Here is a 19,412-nt window from a genome sequence, read left to right as displayed (position 1 = left end):
TTTTCATTTGGATGAAATAATTATTTTGGTTTATTAAAAACTGAAGAAACTCAGGATTAAATTTAGTCATGGAGAGCAAAAATTAGGTGTCAACAGGTGGAATAATGTTCACATCCAGCAATTCTTGTGGCACACGCTATTTGAATTCTAAAGGGACAACATTAATTAATTTCAAATACACAAGAAGATTCTCTTTCGCTTTATACACGGGCATAGAGTACTCATAGATACTCAAACTATGATCATCATCGCGCTTCGATAGCAAAATGGTCATCATGTGAGCACACGGTATTTTTACCAAGTCAAACATCCTGCAAGAACACAACTTTTCCAGTAGGTCGACTTTGGACGTACGACCACTATCGAACACTGTAAATTGGTTATCGTCCCTATTTATGTTTTCCATATAGAAGGAGTTTACCTCGGTTATATTGTCCCTTATGATATTTTCGGCGGTAGGTACAAATTTATTATCCTTATAGTTGAGTACATATGCACACCTCTCCCTGAATTTCTCACCAAACCTCTTTGCAATCGAATTGAATATGGATGACACGAGGTACTCCCTTTTGGAAATCAACATAGAGTTGATTGACTTAGCAATATTTGTGGTCATCATATCATATCTATTGTCGGGGAAATGTTCCCTGCTCTACTTCTCAAAACCAAGGTCATGCTCGAGGAAAGAGGTTGTCTCGGGACAATAGCTCTTAGATTTCTCAAAATAGTCACTAAACTCCTTGGAAGAACATGCTTTGTCTGCGTGGTAGAATAGATAGAGGTGATCTCCTCATTGGTGATTTACCCAGAGATTTTCACCTAGGTGCCTCATGCAATACCTGTGATGAGCATGGTTGTAAGTCCTTGCAATGCCGTTGGCGATGCTCTTGTGCCTATCAGAGATAAAGCATAAATTTGGTCCATCGATCACTATAGACTTCAGCTTCTCAAAGAAGAACATCCAAGACGCATCGTTCTCCTTGTCAATGATGCAAAAGGCAATGAGATAAATATAGTTCTCTGTATCCTGTGCAACCAAACTTAGCAGCATGCCCTCGTACTTACTATGTAAATAAGTATTGTCGACCGCAACAACCTTTTTTCATGTGGGTGAATCCCTAATGTAGGGGCCTAAGGATAAAAAGTAGTACATAAACCTACAATCATCCTTGTTCACCATTATGGAATAGGTAGAGCCAATATTAAGAGCATCAATCATGTATGAAAAAGCCGATAGGTAGGAACACCCATCATCCGGTGTCCCTCAAACCATTTGCTTGGCCTTCACACTCCTCATCCAACATTTCCAATAGGTTGGTCTACTGCTAAAGTTCTTGAAAATGATCCTCCGAATCTCATTAATGTTCGGACCTTTTTTTTCACGATACATGTTCACACAGAGCGATGTAATAACTTTAGCTGTGATTTCTTATGGTTGTGCGTGGCGTATTCGATGCAGCAAGCGTGATCACTGACATATTTATAGATGAGAAATATGTTCGTGCATTCATACTTCCTTGACCACAACATCTATGTGCAACTAGGACAAACACATTTCACCTTAAAGAATTTGCCCCAGCCTTTCAACATAGCATAATCAAAAGAATTTTTCGCCAATTCTACATCCAACAATAATTTAAACTCTTTTTTCTACTAAATGTTTAATTTACGTGAAAATTAGTTTCATCGAAGAAGGTGTGGTTGGTTTGTGATCCTAATCCATACTCTTCTCTCTTTTCTTGAAAGAAATTGGGATATTCTGATTCCATTGAACAATCTTCTGTATCCATTAGATAAATATCCAAACTCTTATCTTTAAATGAATCATGTTCGTCAATTGTCGATTGTGGTGGCGGAGTTGTCGGAAACCTCGGAATAATATTTATCCTCAGTAATGGCCTAGAGCTATCGACAGTGACATCCAACATATATAATGACATATGTCGATCATTCTTTATGAATGTGGAATGTATTTTTCCACACTCATTCATTAGAGAGCTAATCACAACGTTCTTTGGCTCGTAATCTAATTCTCTACTCTCAATTATGCTTTGAACCATGTTGTGATGTGAACCATTGTGGCACAGTGGGATAGGCACTGTCTCCTTGCTAGATGATTTCCACTTCTAATATTTGGCACCCCACCCATATAATCACCACCCGTGATAATTACTTCAGCTACTGCCATTATAGACCACACTAATCTGGCCGATGACTGGTATATAACTGGACGATGACTGGTATGAAAACCTCTGTACAAAAATGCAAATGAACGAATTTTAAATATAATCGATGCCCTTCTACCTATGTGATGGAGAAATGTATGTGTAGGGCTTCTAAACTACTGACATAAATCTAATGACGAGGTTTTGAGTGGATTTGGAAAGCTTTTCAAGCTAGTAAAATGGTGAAAAAATATTTTTTTGCAATTTTATTCAAAAAAAGATGGAACAACAATGGAGCCAATGACCAAGAATGGAGATTTTTAGTTGTGATGAGCAGAATTTCATTGAAAAAGTGGTTCGAAAAGTCGTTGGAATCGAAAAATCTAGGTGAAAAATGGGAGCTCCTTTTGATAGATTTTTAGACAATTTTTTTAATTAAAATAAGGAAATATGAAAAATGGTGGAAACTATTAAATAATAATTGGATGAGGTGGGGGACTAAGTATAAAGTTTAAAACTTGTGTGTTAGGGTTGTATGTTAAATGTGATGATGATGACTTGTGTCTAAATACTTAAATAAGTTTTCAAAGTGTCTATTTTACAAATTACCCTTGCTAAGTTTCATACGCTATTTACCTGGTGGTGATGAGCGAAACTATCATCAAGGATCTTTTGTTCTCTGTAATGATTTTGTTATAATATAAGCAGTCACTTTCTACCAAAAATTAAAAGTCATTGAAAAAAAATACAATTTCAAGAATTTAAGACCCAAGACCCAATATATATGTATTAGTTTAAGTGAAAATAACATACATTTTTTCGTTTTCACTAGTAAGTGTAACGATCAATTCCATCATTACTGAAAATATCTGCGGTAAAGGCATGTGCTTTTCACTTTTCATAATTTTTAGGAGTAATTCTTTAATATAGGGGTGTGTTTGATATGTACTAATTAATTTCATACAATATCCCTAACACAAAATTAACCTGAAAGTTTCCTTACCGATTTAGTTCTAGGATAAGTTTAAACTACGATCAACTTCAAAGAGCATTATTCCTAGAATGTAAGGATTTAGGGGACCTAATACCTACTAAATTAAATATCTCTGAGTCTTTTTTCCAATGCAACTTACCGTTCATTAATTCGCTTTCTGAGTAAAATATTATGACCATTTTGCTGAAGATTGTCCGTGTTGAAAAAGCTGAGGCCGTTGTAGCGAGCTTAGGTCGCTATAGCTACGCTACAACAATTTATAACCCATTTTTGTTGGGTTTTAGCCCCCAAACACAAAAATTTCATTCCTAAATCCTAGAAGGGTGATTTTCTCTTGGTATGAGTAGAAATTTCATTGAACATTCGATTTTATGAGACTAAAGTTTTAGTTAATTGTTAAATCGATATAAGATTATATTAAAATTATATTTTCATCCGTAGTTATATAGTAGTAGCTTTAGATTTTAAATATATACCCCATTATTATTATTATTATTATTATTATTATTATTATTATTATTATTATTACTATTATTATTATTATTAATAGTATTAATATAGTAGTAGCTTTAGATTTTAAATAGTATTATAACTATTATTATTATTATAATAATAATAATAATAATAATAATAATAATATAATAGTATTATTACTATTATTATTATTAGATTTAATAGTATTATTAGATTTTAATAGTATTATTATTATTATTATTATTATTATTATTATTATATTAGTAATATTATTATTACTATACTATTACTATATTATTATTAGTATTATATTATATAGTATTATTACTATATAATTAATAGTATTATTAATAGTATTGCTATATAATTAATTGTATTATTACTATATAATTACCATAATTACTATAATTACTATACTATACTATAATATAATATATTATTATTATTATTACTATTACTATTATTATTATTATTATTATTATTACTATTACTATTATTATTATTATTATTATTATTATTATTATTATTATTATTATTGTTATTATTATTATTATTGTTGTTGTTGTTGTATAATGTTTGTCTTAACACTTGTAACTTGTGTAGAATTTAATCATGAAGATAATATAGAACAAATAAAAATAAGAGAAAGCAAAAAAGAAAAGATTAGAGAAGCATTTTTTTTTTTGGTTAAACCAATAACGGAATCGCTAAGGATTAAAAAGATTCACCAAAAATTGATAATGTATAGCTTATCGATTTAGCGAGTTTACAAATAAAAAATTGATAAAATAATATACAAGATTGAAACAAATCAATTGATGCGTACTCTATTAATAGGCAAAAAAAGTGGACAAGTTTCAATAAAAAAATTGATGTTAAAGTAAATTGGGATCCAATAAATGGAATGCGTCTAAACACTAATATATTTGAAGTTACGAATCTTGTAGACACCTAATTTTGTCTCTCTCGAAGTTCAATTTTATTCATAGAGACAACACACAACACACACTCATAATTCTGGACGGAAAAAAGGAATATATATGCACATCAATCTTCCATTTTTGGCCCTGGAGATTGGACACACAATATTCACTTACCAAAGGATTCTCCTCTATTTTTGGATAATTACACACAGAACATTAGAAGAAGAAAGAGGTCACCATCATTGCCATTTTCTTCTTTTCCTTTTTTGGCTTCCAAAACAGATACACGAAAGGTCATACCCACACATAAATTCAATTGAATTCACACAAGATATTGACACAAACAGTAAGGAGAAGAGAGAAGAGTGAGAGTGAGAGACAAAGAGAGGCATAGAGAGCTAAAATACAAAAAAATGAGATGAGAGAGAGCAAATCAGTGAAGAAAAGGCAAGAAATGGGAGTGAATAGAGAGAGAGAGAGAAATTTAAAATTGAGAGAATTGGAAAAGAAACAGAGAGAGATCGAGGAGGTTGAACGGAAATAGAGGAATCCGGTGGACTTTGGGTTTTTTGGCCATTTCTCGTCGAAAATAGTGCTGCCACCAGATTTGTGCCTAGTTTTTGTTACCACCAAGGTCATCGGAGATCCGACGAGATTGAATCTCACCAGAAATAGTAAAGTCATCGTCCAATCAAAAACACCCAATCCATTTTCCATTGATTCCGATGAGGTCAGACTGAAACACAATCGAAATAGAGAATGGGTTGTTCGATTTTGCTTGGAAATTAGTTTGGTTTTGGTTTTATTAGATTCGGGAGTTTGTGTTTGAGGTATGTCCGTGGTTCATTGATCGACGAGGCTTCTGTCAGTTCAAGTTGGTCGAATAAAAGCCCCAATTTAAGGTCCATCCCTTTATCTTATTTTTATTCTTAGTTAATTTTTATTATTGTACGTGGTTGATTGTTGTCGTCTCGCGACTTTCTCTTATCTTATGCGTGATGTGAATGATGATGTCGAATTATATTAATTGTGGATTGCTGAAATATTATCGTGAATTGTTATGTTGGAACAAGGGTTGAGATTAATTTGGGATGGGATTGAAACTTGATAGAAGTGAATATTAATTAGTTCGTTGGATTTGAAAATGAATGTTTATGTTGTTGAACCTGATAATGTCATGTTTTAGGTCGAGAAGGAATAGGAAAATGTTAAGTCGGGTAGACAAATTTTAGGAATGGTGTTTTGTTGAATGTTTGAATGTTCGTATGAATAGTTCTTTCTACTTTATCGCACAAGATTTGAAGATGTATACATTCGCCGCGGAATGCCCTGAGATTATATTATATTTATTCATTGGGGAATGCCCCGAGGTATCCTGTACTAGGGGGACATCCATGATGAAGGCCCGAGACATCGGGTAAAGCATTGGAGCGTAGTTTATGATTTGTGTAGGTCTACTTTTTCAGTATCTTTCTTATTTCGGGTTGTAATAATTGGACTAGACACTATAATTTTGGACTTATTTTGTTTGTTTGTTTGATTGATTGATTTGTGTGTTTTTGTGTGGTTTATACATTCATAATGTTAAATTAGCCGATATGCTCCACCAAGCGACCGTGGTCAAACCACAGGACCGAGGGGTGCCTAACACCTTTTCCTCGGTCAACAAAATTCCTTAGCTAGAATCTCTATTCGCAAACCAGTTTAAAGAGTCAAATCATTTTGAAAAGGATTTTTCAAAGGTGACTTGACATACCGGATTATGCTAAGTGGCAACTCTGAGTTAATTATAAAATGAATCCTTTTCCGAAAGAATTTTCATTTTGTCACTTAATAATAAAATCCTTTCAAACTTAAAATCATAATATCTTTTTGGATAAAAAAAAAGGGTGTGACAACCCTGGCGACTCGACTGGGTATCTTATAAGAATTCGCGCTTATTTTCGGAATTGCATCGGCTTAGTTTGATATTATGGGTGTATAGACGTTGTTTGTGTTATTGTTCGTATTTATTTTATCATTGTTGAGTGCCTACTTGCTACGTGTTTAATTTACAGTTTTTCCTTTTATGTGGTACCTATTTATATCTGACATCATTTGCATAACCCGAGTTAATTTTTTCTGCAACAAGTCCCAGAGTACACGCCGTGTACACGAACTCTAGTTGAGTCATCCTTATTTTAGGAGGGGGAGCTGTTGGATGTTTGGAGCAGGTGAAAAGTAAAACAACCACTATCGGCCATATTTTCTCCCGAACAACCTTGTTAGTGGACCCCAGCGTAGGTTAACCTTTAGGTCATGCTTATCTGTATCATATTGAGACCGAGCGGGATCCACTTGGTCATTTGTAGGAAACTCACACCTAAAGCATCCTTACGTGCTAATTGTTGCATCATTGAGGGTAATATGGTTATTTGACGGACTGGTTTGGGAAAAACATATGCTAGAATTTAAGAAAGGTGTGTAGACATGAAAAAAAAAGAGAAAAAGTGAAAAAAAAAGAGTTTTGTAGTTTTTAGAGTTCTTTATGGCTTTTGTTTTCCACAATTCAAAAATTCAAAAAGATTTTTTACCTTTTGCACTCGTTTGTCAAAAACAAAAATATCAAAAAGATTTTGCTTTATTTCTGTAGTAAGCATTCATAATTCGAATTTTTTTTCCTTAATAGGAGCTTTTTATAAAAAAAAATAAAAAAATATGGTAGAAGTTTTGTACATTTCATATAATGACAATACCAAAAAGATTTTTCTTTCATAGTTGCTGGTATCATTTTTATGTGAAGTGTCAAATTGAAAACTAAAAAAAGATTTTAACGATATCGTCTATCTTCGGCCGTGTCTCTCAAGCTAGGGTTCAGTTTATTGTTTAATCCTTATTTGTCCTATTTGAACGAACTACGCACACCTGATTCTCCTCTTTCGGGAGTGAGATACGTAGGTAGACCTTCTAGGGTTCGGTGATTTTATTTAAAAATTCAAAAAAAAAATTCTTCACTCTTTATTTAGAGTAGGTGTTTCATACACTTCCTTAAAAGAAAACTATATAAGAAAAAAAATTTTTCACTCTTCATTTAGAGTAGGTGTCATATACATCTTTATAAGAAAACTACAAAAATATTTTCCTTTAATAGGTTCAAGTTTCATTTTCATATGAAATTTAGAATCGAAAATACAAAAAAAAAATTCCTTTGGTAATCATAGGTTTCTTTTCTTTTTAAAGTTTTAAGAAAAAGAAAAAAGAAGGAAAAAGAGTTTAATTGGCCATTTTGGCAAGACTTCACGAACTACGCACACCTGATTCTCCTCTCTCAGGAGTGAGATACATAGGCGCCCTTTTTGGGTTCGGTGATCTTTTCAAAATGAAAACAATGTGAAATAATAAGAGATTTTGAAAAAGATGTTGAACTCTAACACATTTGTTATCTCTTATTCACTTAGTTTAAGGTGGTTGGTTTGTGGCATTTTGATTGGTCCTCTATATTGCATCAAGTCGAAGAGAAAAGTTATGGTCAACAAGAATATCGAGGTTGTTGTCACTAATCAGATAGGGAATTCGAGGGATAAGAATTTCGGAGCTAATGAAGAGATTCAAAAATTAAGACAACAAATGATAGAAATGCATCGAGCTTGGGCTAATGGGTTGCCACCTCCTTCATTTTCTACTGATAATCTGGAATATCTTTCTAGCTTGCCTCCCGTGTCACTTGTAGACATGCCATAACTTACAGACATGTCTACCTAGCGTTCATGATTTTGTGGCACCAGTCCCGCCTGAAGCTCCTGCTTTTAATGTCCATCCAACAGTTGTGATTCCTCACTATGCAAGTGAGCCTGTATTTAATATTTTTGGTGATTGAAATTATGCTCCCGAGCCCACATTTAAGTCGACTGGTCCTTATGGCTACACTCAACCACCTGAATTTCCTCATAACACTAGGAAGCCTGTTATGAAAGAAGAACAAGAGGAAATGACCAGAAAATTAAGAAGTTTGGAACTGGCCATGAAGAACTTCTAAGGACTCAGGGGTTACAAAAGCGTCTCATATAAAGATCTGTGCATGTTTCTAGGTATTTACCTCCCTTTTGGTTTTAAAATGTCAAAGTTTGAGAAATATGAGGGGCATGGTGATCCAGTGGCATATTTAACTTATTATTATTACCAATTGAGGGGCGCTGGAGGGAATGAAGAATTAATCATGGCTTATTTTGCTGAGAGTTTTTCAGGTCTAGCTTCGGAATGGTTTGTTGACCAAGACATCGACAAGTGGAATAGTTGAGATGACCTAGCTAATGAAATCTTGCAACAATTTTAATACAATGTAGAGTTGATTCCTGATGAGAAATCCCTAACTAACATGAAGAAGAAGAGAACTGAAAGTTTCACAGAGTATGCGATTCAATGGCGTGAACAAGCTGCTAGGGTGAAACCGCCAATGAAAGAAAGCAAAATAGTGGAAGTATTTATTCAAGCACAGGATGAAACATATTATCAACACTTGTTACCTACATTAGGCAAGCCATTTATTGAGGTTCTCAAAATGGGGGAGATGATAGAAGATGGAATTAAGACCGGTCGCATTGTGAGTTTTGTAACATTAAAAGCAACTACTCAAGCAATTTAAAAGGGTTTAGGAAGTGTTGGGGGAAAGAATAATGAGAAAGATGTATCTGCTATTGTAGTTGTACAGCGGACGCGGTCAAGAAGACCATGTTGTCGTTACCCTCAGGATCAAACCCAAGTTTATGCCTAAGCTCCACAAAATCACTCCCAAAATCCATTGTACTTCATTCCCCCACCTCTATATCCAGTGTATAGTGCACAACCACTTGTTCAACCCCCATCTTACATACAATGGCATGCACCAACTCCTCAGAGTCACCCTCCAACTTCACAAACATACCAAATCCCTTCTAGGCTCGATTTTTTTATCCTAGCTAAATAATGAAATGAGGCAGAAGTCGAGAGATAGATTTACAATAATTGGAGAGTCATACGCCAGTTTATTCTAGATATTAGTACAGTGGGGCATAATCACTCCTCTCCTTGGGTATACTCCTGACCCACATTCAAGAAGTTTTGATCCTAATGTACGATGTGCATATCATTCTGATGTTCAGGGTCACAGTATTGAAGATTATCATGCTTTGAAAAGAGAAATAGAAAAGATGATTCAAAATAAATCAATTATGGTGTAGAACATTAATAGTGAGGGAAGTTCTAGTCATGCTAATATGCAAACCAGTGGCTAAGATGTCAAGCTCAGCAATTGGAAAGTCACTTCTCTCCTTACTAGGAAGGGGTCTGGTAATTTGTTTTCTTTTCTTTTCTGTTATTCGAATTATTTCAGGACTGTAGTTTCGGATCTATCTTATTTTGTCCCTTTGTCGTTTATGTTCAAACCCTTTTATCTTTTATTTCATCTAAACAGAGTGTCCCTTTTCCTTTTGCTTTTTAAATGTGTTGTTTGTTTGTTTTCTTTACATAGTACATTTTATGTTGGCTCTAGTGATATGACATGCTTGTAAAATTTTCAGCTAGATCTTAAAATCCAATTTGAGCATGAACTTTGAATCAGAGAGCTAAAGTTAGTAAAAACATATGAGAAAATAGATAGAGTGCTAAGACATTTGGTGGCATGTTGAAGCCTTCTTTCTAAATTAAGAAAATTATTTTGAGAATCACAGGAATAACTTGGTCATCAATTGAAAGACATGTCTCAATTAGGTCAAATAGTTGGATGGGCGATACTATATCAAGAGGAACAAAAAGAAAATCATCTTCACGAATTCTTGAGTCATTCAATGTGAGGAATGTACAACAAAAGCGGAGTTGTATGTTGGACAAGCGCAGAAGAAGTAGTGACGCACATGCTTAGTTAAAGTTAATGCTGTAAAAAATGTCACAAATGATCTTTATCTTTCACTTTCATATTGCATGATATGTACTTTCATTTTCAAGAATTTATATGATGAAGGCATTTTATTCTGCTACACAAACATTGTGTTATCCTCTGTTCACCCCGTTGAGCTTTGGTTCTATTTTTCTTTCATATCCCTCTTTTGAAATCAAGATAAATTCAAAAGGTTCAAAAAAAAAATGTCGAACAAAAATGGAGTCAAAAATTCAAAATAAAAGAGAGAAAAAAATATGTCTAAAATGAATGAAAAAAAAGAGCGTCAAGAAAAATAGAGTAAAAAAGGTCCCCAAAAAATCAATATAGGCTGATTCTCCTCTCTCGGGGGGTGAGATATATAGGCTGCCTTACTTTGAGCTCGGTCCAATCAAATAAAAAATTTAGAGTCACCCACCCAAAAGAAACAGGGGCATGAGTTAATCCTCATTATTTGAGTCGATTCCAAAATTTGTAACTCCTACCCCACTTCAAGTGTCGTTTGAGCCTTATGCCATTCTTTCTTTCTAACCCTATCCAAAAGCCAAGTTACAACCAAAGAAATACCTTCAGATCAATCTTTGAGAATGATAAGGCTGAGCATGCAATGCATACGATGATATATTTTGGAACTACTTGTCTTCCTTAGCATAAGAAATCAGGAGAGAAATAAAAAATGAGAGAATCTTATTGGTGAAAACCCTTATGGGCCTCATAAGGCGATGGTGAGATGAGAGAAAGAAAATGAGAAAGGCTTGTTGGCAAAAACCTTTCGAGGCACCACTATCCGAATGAAGTCTCTGAATGCAGTTGGCCCAAAGAAGTAACACAGTTTTAGGGCCATTAACTCAACAATAATTGATGGAAAGTTGGATCAAAAGATCAGCCATAATCATTAGAGTTGACTATCGTTTTTAGATAAATATTTCGTTTCTTTGTTTCAAATGGAGACATTCATTGTTTTTTCTTTCTTCTTTATATTTTTATTGTATTTTCTTGAGTCAGTTATCCAAATAAAAATTATTATTATTTTTCTCTTTTCTTTGAGTCAAGTTCATGTCAAAACAAGTAAGAAAAGATCTCAAAACTGGCTATCAGCTTCTTCAATTGCAGAAAGCAATACAAAAGCCAGCATATAAAAGAGACATGATTGTGAGCCAAAAAAGGGCATGCAAAATTTTTTATCAACAGACAAGTCTGGAACTTATGAAAATACCAAGGTTTAAAGGGTTTATCTGAGAAACATGGCAAAGCAGTAATACTGTATTTGTTTTGGAGTCACTCTTAATAATCTGAGATTGGGTCAATAATGCAGCAAATCAATAACATATGCTACTAGTTGGAAGCAAGATTAAATGTGACCAGGGCAAGAGCGATTGCTGAGAAGCTAAAGCCACAAACCATCTTCCATGATTCTTAACTCATAAGTTTTCTTTGTATGAAATAGGAACACATATTGACTTCAAATTAAGGATTCCAAAGCCTAAACATCAAAGGCCGTAATTTCTCACTTCTACAAATGCAAGAGGCAATGTTGCTGCACAGGTTTAGTGATCAAAACTATGGTAAAACTCATAATCTAATAACCCTTAGGAGACACACTTCCTTTTTAGGGTAGTTCAAGTTTTGGCTTGCTAGGTGATATACTTTCGAACTTAATCTTTTATTCCTAGAAGATTCACTTTCTGGTCGAGTCCTTCCATGCAACTCCTAGGAGATGCACCTCCTTATCTAAGTAATTTAGGTTTTATTTATTAGGTGATGCACTTCCTAAATTGAACTTTCACTACTAGAAGTCACACTTTTTGGTTGAGTCCTTTCACTTAACCCTTAAGAGATATGCATCCTTGATGGATATTCAAGTTTCACTTGTTAGGTGGTTCACTTACTAACTTAAGTCTTTTACTCCTAGAAAATATACTTTCTAGTTGAGTAGTTAACCCTTAGGAGATACATTTTAAGTGACATTCATAAGGAGACACACTTCTTGTTTGGGTAATTTAAACGATATTTTTAAGGAGACACACTTTCTTGTTTGGGTAATTCAAGCAACATTCGTAAGGAGCCACACTTTTTGTTTGGGTAATTCAAGCAACATTTGTAAGGAGACTCATTTCCTTGTTTAGGTAATTCAAGCGCATTGGTAAGGAGACACACTTCCTTGTATTGGTAATTCAAGAGGCATTGGTAAGGATACACACTTTCTTGATTGGGTAATTCGAATTTCACTTGTTAGGTGATGCACTTCCTAACTTAATTCTTGATTCCTAGAAGAAGTACCTCCTATTCGAGTCAGTCTCCTTGATTCCTAGAAGATGTGCTTCCTATTCGAGTCAGTCCCCTTGATTCCTAGAAGATGTACTTCCTAGTCGAGTCAGTCCCCTTGATTAATAGAAGATGACTTCCTAGTCGGGTCAGTCCCCTAGATTCCTAGAAGACGTGCTTCTTAGTCGATTCAGTCCCCTTGATTCCTAGAAGATGTGCTTCCTGGTCAAGTCATTCCCCTTGATTCCTAGAAGATGTACTTCCTGGTCGAGTCATTCCCCTTGATTCCTATAAGATGTATTTCCTGGTTGAGTCATTCCCCTTGATTTCTAGAAAATGTACTTCCTGGTCGAGTTATTTCCCTTGATTCTTAGAATATGTACTTCCTAGTCGAGTCAGTCCCCTTGATTCCTAGAAGATGTACTTCCTGGTCAAGTCAATTCCCTTGATTCCTATAAGATGTACTTCCTAGTCAAATCATTGCACTTAACCCTTAGGAGACGCACTTCCTTGTCAGTTTTTATTTGTTAGGTGACACACTTCCTATTTGAACCTTTATCTTTAGAAGACGCACTTTCTAGTCGGAATTTCTCACTTTAATTCTTATGAGATGCACTTTCTAGTATTGGTCATTTAATTTTACTCTCAAGAGATGCATTTCTTGGTCAGCGTCTTGATTTATCATTGCAACAAGCGAGTAGTTATTTGGATCTGATATTCACAAAAGTCCTCTGATGATAAACTGGGCAAAAAATTTAATTCCTATTGACTGAAACTTTACTTTTCAGGTAAATGGAATCTCTCTTTATCATAATCTTTGTTTGGAATAATTTTCTTTCTAGTTGTGATTTTAGGAGTCCGCCTGAAGAATAGGGAGAATAAATGGAAAGTCAAACAACATGGTGAAGAAGCTAAAAGTCAAGTAACAAGATAAAATTGAAATTCAACAAGTTGAAAAAATAGCAAGTCAGAAGCCCACCTGGAGAACAGGGTGAAAAAATTGAAATCCAAGCAACAAGTTGAAGAAATTGCAAGTCCAGAACCCGCCTGGAGAATAGGGTGGAAAAATAGCAAGTCAGGAGACTGCCTGACGAGAATAGGGTGATGAAACTCAAGTCAAGAGTCCAAGGGAAGCTGCATAGATAGGACTTTTGTAAATTTATTTATGTTTTTAACTTGTAATTTTTATTTTGATGTAATGACAGAGTCGCGGACCAGAACCTCGATGGGACCTCACTCGACTCTCTAACTCGGTTGTCATTCTTCCTTTTGTTTCTTTCCTTGAATAATGGTCGTATCAAAATTTAGCCTCGTTGTCTAGCTTTTTTGTCTGAGAACACTTTGTATTTACACCCAAAAAAGGGCATGATGTAGACACCTAATTTTATCCCTCCCGAAGTTCAACTTTATTCATTTTTAGCTCACCTTACCATGTACCCTCACCCATTTTACACTTTTCCCACAAGAAAACAAATAATAACCAACTCTAAATAAATTTTATCCTTAAATTCCCACATAATCCCAATTTGAACAAACTACAACCCCTTCCTATCAAATTTTAACATATCACCACCACACACCCTATACCCCTACCCCACATACCCCCTACCCCTACACTCTCTCACGTGTTCTTTTTATTTTTTCTTAACAGAATTTCCAAGGGCCCACAATATACACAGCCACGTAATTTATATACCAATACAACAAAAAATAGAAAGACACAACACACAACACACACTCACAATTCTGGATGGTAAAAGGGATTATATACGCACATCAATCCTCCATTTTTGGCCCTGAAGATTGGAAACACAATATCACTTACCAGAGGATTCTCCTCTATTTTTGGATAATTACACACAAAACATAGGAAGAAGGAGAAGGTCACCATCATCGCCATTTTTTTTCCTTTTCTGGCTCCAAAAATAGATACACAAAAGTTCACATCCACACACAAATTCCATTGAATTCACACACGATATTGACACACACAGTAAGGAGAAGATAGAAAAGTGAGAGTGAGAGACGGAGAGAGGCATAGAGAGATGAAACAAAGAAAAACGAGACGAGAGAGAGAACAGATCAATGAAGAAAAGGCAAGAAACGGGAGTGAATAGAGAGAGAGAGAAAGTTGAAATTAAGAGAATTGGAAAATAAATAGAGAGAGATCGAGGAGGTTAAATGGAAACAGGGGAGTCCGGTGGACTTTGGGTTTTTCGACCATTTCTCACCGAAAACAGTGCTGCCATCAGATTTGTGCCTAGTTTTTTTTACCACCAATGTTATTGGAGCTCCAGCAAGTTTGAATCTCGATGGAAATAGTAAAGCCGTCGTCCAATCAACAACACCCAATCCATTTTTCATCGATTCCGATGAGGTCCGACTGAAACAGGATCAAAATAGAGAACGGGTTGTTTTGTTTTTCTTGGAAATTTGTTTGGTTTTGGTTTTATTCGATTCACGAGTTCGAGGTCGTTCGTTGGTCACGAGGCTTCTGTCAGTTCAAGTTGGTCGAATAAAAGCCCCAATTTAAGTTTCATCTCTTTTTCTTATTCTTATTCTTAGTTAATTTTTATTATTATGTGTGGTTGATTGTTGTCGTCTCGACTTTCTATTATCTTATGCGTGATGTGAATAATGAATATCGAATTATATTGATTATGGATTGCTAAAATATTATCGTGAATCGTTATGTTGGAACATAGGTTGGGATTGATTTGGGATGGAATTGAAACTTGACAGAAGTGAATATTAACTTGGGTTGATTAATTAGTTCGTTGGATTTGAAAATGAAACGTTTATGTTGTTGAACCCGATAGTGTCATGTTTTAGGCCGAGAAGGCATAGGCAAATGCTAAGTCGGGTAGACAAATTTTAGGAATGGTGTTTTGTTGAATGTTTGAATGTGCGTGTGAATAGTTTTTTCTACTTTATAGCACAAAATTTGAAGATGTATTCATTTGCAGGGGAATGCCTCGAGGTTATATTGTATTTATTCACCAGGGAATGCCCCGAGGTATCTTGTACTTGGAGGACGTCCGTGATGAAGGCTGGGGGCATCGGGTAAAGTATTGGAGCGTAGTTTAGGATTATTGTAGGTCTACTTTTTCAATATCTTTTTTATTTCGGATTGTAATAATTGGACTGAACACTATAATTTTGGACTTGTTTTATTTGTTTGTTTGATTGATTGGTTTGTGTGTTTTAGTGTAGTTTATACATTCATAATGTGCCGATGCTCCATCAAGCGACCGTGCTCAAACAACAGGACCGAGGGGTGCCTAACACCCTCCCCTAGGTCAACAGAATTCCTTAGCCGGAATCTCTGTTTGCAAATCAGTTTAAAGAGTCAATTGATTTTGAAAAAAGATTTTTCAAAGGTGACTTGACACACCGAATTATGCTAAGTGGAGACTCTGAGTTAATTGTAAAATGAATCCTTTTTCGATACACTTTTCATTTTGTTACTCAATAATAAAACCCTTTCAAACTTAAAATCATAATATCTTTTTGGATAAAAAAATGGTGCGACAAATCTTCCTATTAAACTCAAATCAGTAGTAAATCTGCCTCTGCAACAGGCATAGTGATTTTCAGTTGAAGCGAAAATCAGAACTAAAGAAGAAAACAGAACTTGAATTATCTGTTTTCGTTTAACTATAATTTCAGCATAAAGCTACAACATAAATTGGCCTAAGGAGAAGGGAGGATCCTAGCCATAAGAGAACACTAGAATAATTTTTGTCTTAGTACTTGTAACATGCAGATTTTAAACATGAAGATAGTGTAAAATAAATGAAAATAAGAGAAAGTAAAAAAGAAAAAAATTAGAGGAGCATTTTTTTATCAATTAAACTAATAACCAAACCGTTAAGGATCAAAAATCAACAGTGAATATCTTATTGATTTAGTTATTAGTTTAACATATCTAAAAATTTAAAATCGATAAATCGATAAATCAAACAAATAATATACAAAATTGAAACGAACTGATCGATACAAACATTAGATGACAGGAGGCCAATTTTCAATCAAAACATTATCGTTAGGTCAATTGGGATGCAATAAATGGAAAGAGTCTAAACACTAATATATTTGAAGTAACGAATCCTCTACTAAACTCAAACGTACGTAGTAAATATGCCTCTACAACACGCATAGTGATTTTCAATTGAAGTGAAAACCAGAATTAAAGAGGCAAGCAAAACATGAATTTTGTTTTCGATTAACTATAATTTCAGCATAAAGCTACAACATAAGTTGGCCTAAGGAGAAAGGGAGGATCCCATGCATAAGAGAACCTGACAGTATCCTTTGGTCGTATGGAACTGCCATTGTTAATACTGCATGTGTTATTTCCTATGGGCTTGAAAATAGTTGGATCGACTGGTTCAGTTGTCTGAAAATCATAACAAGACACGAACATGTTTTGCATTGGACAATCACAGTTGTTCACCACAACCACATTCCATTGTGGCATTCCATTTATTTCATTCCCACTTCTGATTGTTCCTACAGTTATGTTGTTCAAATCACAACCAGAAGTACCTACACAATCAAATAAAAGACAGATGCAAATATTCAATAATAATACGAGGGAAAATTTTGTTTTTTTAACTTTTGTAAGGCACCTTTCAAGTCATATTTATTTCATGCATTTTTAATGTACAGAGAAGAACGACGTTGATTAGTCGAGTACTTTTTTTAAGATAGAAATTAAAAAAGACACAGAGATTGCACTAATGCCAATTGAATCATGACGATCTTCACAGTAAAAATCAGGTCTACAGAAATTGAGTTGTCCACTATATTGTTCGTATACTATTTTTGTGAAAAATTTAAATAGTAGCCGTTTTCGAAAAATTAAATTTGTATTAAAATATCTTATATTTTGATGAAATAATAAGCCAGTTAATGCTTTGACATGCATGAGGCCTACACTTTTATTTATAGCCTGTTTGGCCAAGCTTTCAAAATCAGCTTGTTTTCAAAAGTGATTTTTTAAATTTTTGGTGAGAAACCGTTTGAATTTAGTCTATAAATTTAAACAACAGCAACAATTAGTGTTTGAACAAGCTTTTAAAACTTCTTTCAAGTATAATTTTTTGCAGAAGTATTTCTTAAAATAGTACTTTTAAGGAAAACTATTTTTTTAGCTTATGAAAAATTATTTCTTTTACTCCCAAGCACTCGTTTTCTTCCATAAGTTTCGCAAAAACCTCAATTTTTTTTTTTGAATAAGTTCTTTTGTCAAAAAAATAAGTACAGTTATTTTTTAAATAAACTTGATCAAACAACTATTAATTATCTAAATGGGCACAGCTAGTCATGAAAATTGAATCTGAACATTGAAATAAAAGATTCTTTTTCATGGATAAAAGGAAATTTGATTGATATTCGCATCAAAATTAAAGATACTCGATCTTGATTCTTGACCAACATAACACATTTATATATTAAAATCTTGCAGTGTAAGATAATTAAAGAATAACAAAAAAAATAAAGTAGGGGTTCATGACCAACATAACCCAATTTCTATTAGCTGAACGGAAGATAGGACATGTTAGGGTTCCTTATTCATGAATGAAGACACAATTTATTTTTGTAAATAAAGACATTTAGAGAAGCTATTTTTTTCTATTTATTTTGTAAGTAACTAAGAGATACTAATTTCTCCTTATTTTTCATAAGCAAGAGATTGTTCTTTTTCCTGGAATCTCTAAGACAGTACAAAAATAATTAATTCAAAAGCTAGTAAATCTTTTTATTGATCTGTAAAATTCTAATAACTTTATCCATTGAGGCTCAAACACATGGAAAACCTCATCATTCTAACAGCTGTCAAAATTCTCGTTTATTTAGACATGGTACAAAAATACCTACTACCTCACATCATCATTGTACAAATATCGAATAACTCTGTTTATCAAAGTTCTAATATATGTAAAACCTCATCGTCCTAACAACTTACAATATACTTATGAATATTCAAATGTAAACTTTCGATGAACAACTGATTGATTTAAAAAGATTTGAGTTTATTAAAAGATTTTAATAGAAAGTAATTGTACAAATCAAATCAAATCAAAATTTATAAGAAAAGAAATTTATGAACATAGCAAACTAATTAACTGTTAGCTATAAAAAGATTAAGAAGTTGTTAGTAAAATCACAAAACCAGAGAGTGTTTACCTTTGTTGAGAAGTGTAAGGAGAAGAAAAGTGATAAAAAACTTAATAATGATTGTCATTGAGGAAAATATTTATTTGGTGATGATGTAGAAACTAAACTGCTGCCTCTCCCGTATATGAAGAATAAATTTCTTTTAATGTTAGCCGTATATATATAGCCTTTAAGTAATGCCTAATTTTATGTCAATAGCATGCACTAGAAGTCATATGTTTTTTACGTTTTCCATTCCATCAAACTTACCTTCTTCAAACTTACTCTTATTAGTGATATTTTGAAATTTTAAATTTAGCTATTATTATTTTCTTTATCCTAATTTATATACATTCACTTTTCATAAATTCAAACAAGGTAAGTTTGATCATGAATTTAGATATGAAATTTTTAATTTTTTAAAAATAAAATTACTATATTTGAAAGGTACATAAAAAGTGTTATTAGTCACAATGCTTGTCTTCTCAAAATATTTGAAATATATATGAAAAAATTATAATCAAACATAGATATGTTTA

At 33.7% G+C, this 19,412-nt stretch overlaps 1 protein-coding gene across 1 annotated transcript; it reads right to left on the bottom strand.

Moving 5' to 3' along the window:
• Positions 1-16,907: 16,907 nt before the first annotated feature.
• On the bottom strand, positions 16,908-19,014 carry LOC107875114 (TPD1 protein homolog 1A). Its single transcript, XM_016721736.2, has 2 exons — positions 18,904-19,014; positions 16,908-17,259 (listed from the first exon to the last, which is right to left on the bottom strand). The coding sequence occupies exons 1-2, from the start codon at positions 18,959-18,961 to the stop codon at positions 16,949-16,951; spliced, it is 369 nt and encodes a 122-aa protein (XP_016577222.1). The 5' UTR covers positions 18,962-19,014; the 3' UTR covers positions 16,908-16,948.
• Between the last annotated feature and the right edge of the window lie 398 nt (positions 19,015-19,412).

This window comes from Capsicum annuum, chromosome 6, assembly GCF_002878395.1.
Source record: "Capsicum annuum cultivar UCD-10X-F1 chromosome 6, UCD10Xv1.1, whole genome shotgun sequence".
NCBI lineage: Eukaryota > Viridiplantae > Streptophyta > Magnoliopsida > Solanales > Solanaceae > Capsicum > Capsicum annuum.
Note: the sequence above shows the minus strand (reverse complement) of the source record. Positions and strands in the feature narration are given on the sequence as shown.